General features: G+C 44.1%; 1 protein-coding gene across 1 annotated transcript; it reads left to right on the top strand.

Annotated features, from left to right (window-relative positions):
* Window positions 1-784: 784 nt before the first annotated feature.
* Window positions 785-2,660, top strand: MAGEB18 (MAGE family member B18). Its single transcript, XM_017863794.1, has 3 exons — window positions 785-849; window positions 1,266-2,370; window positions 2,524-2,660. The coding sequence occupies exon 2, from the start codon at window positions 1,328-1,330 to the stop codon at window positions 2,360-2,362; it is 1,035 nt and encodes a 344-aa protein (XP_017719283.1). The 5' UTR covers window positions 785-849; window positions 1,266-1,327; the 3' UTR covers window positions 2,363-2,370; window positions 2,524-2,660.
* Window positions 2,661-2,732: the final 72 nt, after the last annotated feature.

Below are 2,732 nucleotides of genomic sequence, written 5' to 3' on the forward strand. Positions count from 1 at the left end.
GCTACTCCAGATTTTCTCTAAGAAGTTCTTTTCTGGATTCCTTTTAGTGCCTGAATAAAAGATCCTTTGATGCTTCTGTCATCCTCATTTTTCTCCTAATGTACCGTCCTGAAAACAATCTATTTCAATAAATTTGAGAGGGCTTTAAAATAAAATAAAAAAAAGTGTAATGAAAATATACCATTCAAAAGAGCAGCAACATTCAAAATATACCTAAAAGAACATTAACAAAACATACACACTCTATCAAAGCAAATATAAAAATTTACTGATAGACTTAGGTGGATGCCTAAGTAGAGCAATACAATATGTTTATACGTGGTGAACATAATATTGTACAGATGTCAATTATCTTTATTTACAGATTTAGTACCTTATTTGATGGCCTCAAGTCAGCAGAGAAGTGGCCCGGTACCTATAAAAAGTCACGATAAGACACTGAGTGAGGACTGAGGGCATTACCTACCCAAGAAGAGGGACCCCCACAGAGCCCCACCCCTACTGTCAATCTTGGGAGGCCCCAGGCATGGCTGCTAGGCTCAAGCTACACCTTACTTCCTACTCTGGACTCAGGGAAATGATCCTTTTTCTGAGGCTGACTGATTCAGCTTAGCAAAGAGAGAAGTCCCAGTGCCTGCAAAGTCAATGAAAGAAATAGATGTATTTATTTAAGAACTGCCCCTCCCCCAGAACGCAGAACTATTTGCTGTTATGCTGGGAGAGCAAGGTGGGCGTGGCCGGAAGTGTTTCTCTTGACCTATATTCCACGTCATCAAACTGTTACCGGCAAAGCCTTGGTCTGAAACATGTGGCCAGAGAAATAAATTTCAGGATCCGGCAGGTGTCAAAGTGAGTATCGTTTGTTATGACCTTCGAGACACACTTTTCCCAGAACAGAGGCTGCCTCATAGAGACCCGTCCTTCTCTGCTCTGTCCTGCTCCAACCGTCAACTCTGTGTGTCCCAAAGCGCAGCTGTTAGGCCTAATACCCTTACTTCCTGTTGGGAATCTGTGGGATGGGAAGCCATGGTCTAAAGCGAGGCAGCCTCAAGTCAACAGAGGGAGGACTCAAAGGACTAAAGTAAAATTAATATCGTGAGTTAGAACTGATGTGATAAACCCCCACAGAACAGTCCCAGCCGGCTCCTGCCTTATGGGTTCCTAAAGCAATACCCTCAAGAGAACCAGCAGAGGTGGCCATTCTTAGACCAAGGTAGAATCTCCCTACCAAGGCTGTGAACACTATCTTATCCTCCGTCTTCTAGGGTGACCTCTTCATCAACCCAACTGCCTGCACTATTGTCTGTAGTCCCTGACAAGAGTAGTTATGCCTCGAGGTCAGAAAAGTAAGCTCCGTGCCCGTGAGAAACGCCACCAGGCTCGTTGTGAGAATCAGGATCTGGGAGCTACTCAGGCCACTGTGGCAAAAGGAGAGTCACCCTCCTCTGCCAATCTTCTCTTTGGTGATAGATCCCAGAATTTGCCCGCTGCTGAGACACTTAGCATCCCTGAGGCGCTTCAGGGAGTCCCATCCACTACCAATACTATTGCACCTGTTTCATGCACCAGTTCAAATGAAGGTGCCAGCAGCCAAGATGAGAAAAGTCTAGGTTCCTCAAGGGAAGCTGAGGGCTGGCAAGAAGATCCCTTAAGCAAGAAAGTAGTGTCGCTGGTGCATTTCTTGCTTCAGAAGTATGAAAAGAAAGAGCCAATTACAAAGGGAGATATGATAAAGTTTGTTATCAAAAAGGATAAGGGTCACTTCAATGAGATCCTCAAGAGAGCCACTGAGCACATAGAGCTGGCATTTGGTGTTGATTTGAAGGAAGTGGATCCCATCAGGCACTACTATGCCTTTTTCAGCAAACTAGACCTCACCTATGATGAAACAACCAGTGATGAAGAAAAAATTCCCAAGACTGGCCTCCTGATGATTGCACTGGGTGTGATCTTCATCAATGGCAACCGTGCCCCAGAAGAGGCAGTCTGGGAAATTATGAATGTGATGGGTGTATATGCTGATAGGAAGCACTTCCTCTATGGGGATCCCAGGAAGGTCATGACCAAAGATTTGGTGCAGCTAAAGTACCTGGAGTACCAGCAAGTACCCAACAGTGATCCTCCACGCTATGAATTCTTGTGGGGTCCAAGAGCTCACGCTGAAACTAGCAAGATGAAAGTCCTGGAGTTTGTAGCCAAGATGCATGATACCGTCCCTAGTGCCTTCCCATCCTGCTATGAAGAGGCTTTGAGGGATGAGGAACAGAGAGCCCAAGCCAGAGTTGCAGCCAGGGCTCATACTGCTGCCATGGCAAATGCACGTTCCAGAACCACGTCTAGCAGCTTCTCCCATGCTAAGTGAAATCTGAGGTTGGTTCTTCACTTTTTGGTTGAAAAGGTCTGTCAACATTCTAATAGTGGAGGGCCATGGTGGGGCTGGAAGAAATAAGCATATATCATCTTTGCGTTCCTATTGTATATTGATAACTAGAGTTTTACTTTTCCTTCTTTTTTTTCCCCTAGGTTACATTTCAAATGTTGAAGTCTGAAGAAGATTGTTTTCTTTGTGGAAGAAAAAAGCAATCAACATTCTAAGTAGTGAATGGCCAGGGTGGGTCTGCAGGGAACACAGCATATATCATTTTGTGTTAATATTCTATAGTAACTTGGAGTTGTATCTTTTTCTTTCTTTCTTTTTTTTTTTTTTTTTGGTGTTATATTTCAAATGTTGT

The sequence above is a fragment of the Rhinopithecus bieti genome, unplaced genomic scaffold (genome assembly GCF_001698545.2).
Source record: "Rhinopithecus bieti isolate Rb0 unplaced genomic scaffold, ASM169854v2 scaffold_74439, whole genome shotgun sequence".
Lineage (NCBI taxonomy): Eukaryota > Metazoa > Chordata > Mammalia > Primates > Cercopithecidae > Rhinopithecus > Rhinopithecus bieti.